We start from the raw sequence: 1,913 nt of genomic DNA, 5'->3' as shown, positions 1-1,913 counted from the left end.
AATTTTTGTTTTTAATAGCTTTTTAATTATTTTATCGTGCAACAAATTAAAGAAGATCAATTTGGCCCAATTGATGCAAAAAAAAAAAAAACTGAATTATCCCCAGTTCAAAGATTTTGCTGTGGAAAGGCGACACCATATTTACATTGTTCTAATAAATAGCAATGTGTGCTTTTGTGCACATTAACTTTACTAGGTGGTTTTTTTTTTTTAATTATATATATGCGGGCATTAATTTCTCCCTTAATTTCTCTCACCATAGACAATTTGTGACTAATTACGGTTATAGTTACAATTATGAAAAAAATTAAAACTCATTGCGTTTTTCCGTTTCAGTTATGGTAAGACACCCACTCCTTAACATTGTGGATTTCAATAATACCGTGATATTCCTAATATTTTTAATTTGCTGCTTTTGTGGCTTTGTTTTTCTCCATTCCACTTTCTTCCTCTCCTCTCGTGCCTGAATTTTCTAATGGCCAAGACTTTTCTGATGTCTGGACTTTTTATTTCATTCTTATTTTTACAAAGAGGGAGAGGTACAAGGCTCATTGCTCTTCTTACACAGATTTTAAAAGCATAATATGTTTGTTAAAGGATAATTAAACACAGAAAACAGAACATCAAAACACAGGTACAAAATCTTTGTTCTTGAACTAATCATGAAGAACTTATTCCTAACAAGTATAGAACTGGAAATTTTAAAGGGTTAGTGTAATTATGAATATCGACCACCATAACGTCTCTGCCTATGCTGATATGAAGTTAAGGCCTCTACGAAATCAGCCCTTCCAAAATCAGGCCATAGTGCTTTTGCAAAGAAAAGCTCACTATAGGCTGACTGCCACAGCAAAAAATTGCTAATTCTAAGTTCACCACTTGTTCTTATTAACAAATCAGGACAAGGAAACTCGCAACACTTGGTTTCTAATTCCTGTTGAACTGCACTTTCATTGATGTCCTCCACTTGAATAACACCATCCTTTACCTTTTGAGCAACACTTTTGCATGCTTGTACAACATCAAATGTCCCGCTATAGCTGATAGCCATGATGAAATGGAATTTTGAGTTCTCTCTTGTCATCTCTTCTATGCCACATATCGTTCTCTGCAAGGACTTTGGGACCCTTGAGGTATCACCTATTATAGAGACTCGAGTACCTTCCCTGATAAAATCATCCAAACCAGACTTTAACAGATTCTCAATCATAGTCATGACGATATCAACCTCCTCCTTAGGCCTCGTCCAATTATCTATAGAAAATGCAAAAACGGTGACAACTTTTATACCCCATTGAAGGCAAAGCCTTATAAACTCTTTCAATGACCTCACACCAGCTTCATGACCTGAAGGTGTGAGCAACCCTCGTTGCCGAGCCCACCTGGAATTTCCGTCCATGATTACAGCAACATGCCGGGGCATGGACTCTCTGCTTAATCCCTCCGGCAACTGCATAGCTTGCTCTAATCCTCCTTTCTCCTCTTCTTTGAGACCGGAGTTCGTTTTCTTTGCGGCAAGTGGAGGAAAGCCGTGTGTTTGGTCATCACTGGTCTTTTGATGACTAAAGAATTGAAATAATTTTTGAGGAGGAAGGGTCTTGCAAACTGAGGAGCGGAGGCGCAACGAAAGCATTGTATTGAAGACTAGGGAGTAGAGATTAGCTTTGATTTGCTATGATATTTTTTATATTTATGTTTTCTATTTGTTTGTATGTATTGGTTTTGCGTGCCGTTGCTGACAAGGTGTTGATAAGACGACCGTTGAATGCTGACCAAGGTTTTTTAATTTGAGTTTTAACTAATTTAAACATTAGCTAGCCAATCTCGAGGAGATTAATTTTAAAATAACATTAATTTTTTTGGAAATAATTAACAATTCCCACACTTTTAATTCTTGTAGTTAACAACATGAA

The 1,913-nt window shown here is 36.4% G+C and overlaps 1 protein-coding gene across 1 annotated transcript; it reads right to left on the bottom strand.

Annotated features, from left to right (window-relative positions):
* Window positions 1–635: 635 nt before the first annotated feature.
* On the bottom strand, window positions 636–1,667 carry LOC105110498 (dehydrodolichyl diphosphate synthase 2-like). The gene has a single exon (XM_011005567.1). It carries the CDS (start codon window positions 1,631–1,633, stop codon window positions 719–721), a length of 915 nt encoding a protein of 304 aa, XP_011003869.1. The 5' UTR covers window positions 1,634–1,667; the 3' UTR covers window positions 636–718.
* Window positions 1,668–1,913: the final 246 nt, after the last annotated feature.

Source organism: Populus euphratica, unplaced genomic scaffold (assembly GCF_000495115.2).
Source record: "Populus euphratica unplaced genomic scaffold, PopEup_1.0 scaffold288.1, whole genome shotgun sequence".
NCBI classification, from domain to species: Eukaryota; Viridiplantae; Streptophyta; class Magnoliopsida; order Malpighiales; family Salicaceae; genus Populus; species Populus euphratica.
The sequence above is the reverse complement of the archived record's forward strand: the minus strand, read 5'-3'. Positions and strand labels throughout refer to the sequence as shown.

Excerpts from the sequence above, each read along its gene's own strand:
- LOC105110498 (XM_011005567.1), bottom strand. The coding sequence starts at position 1,633 with ATGCTTTCGTTGCGCCTCCGCTCCTCAGTTTGCAAGACCCTTCCTCCT.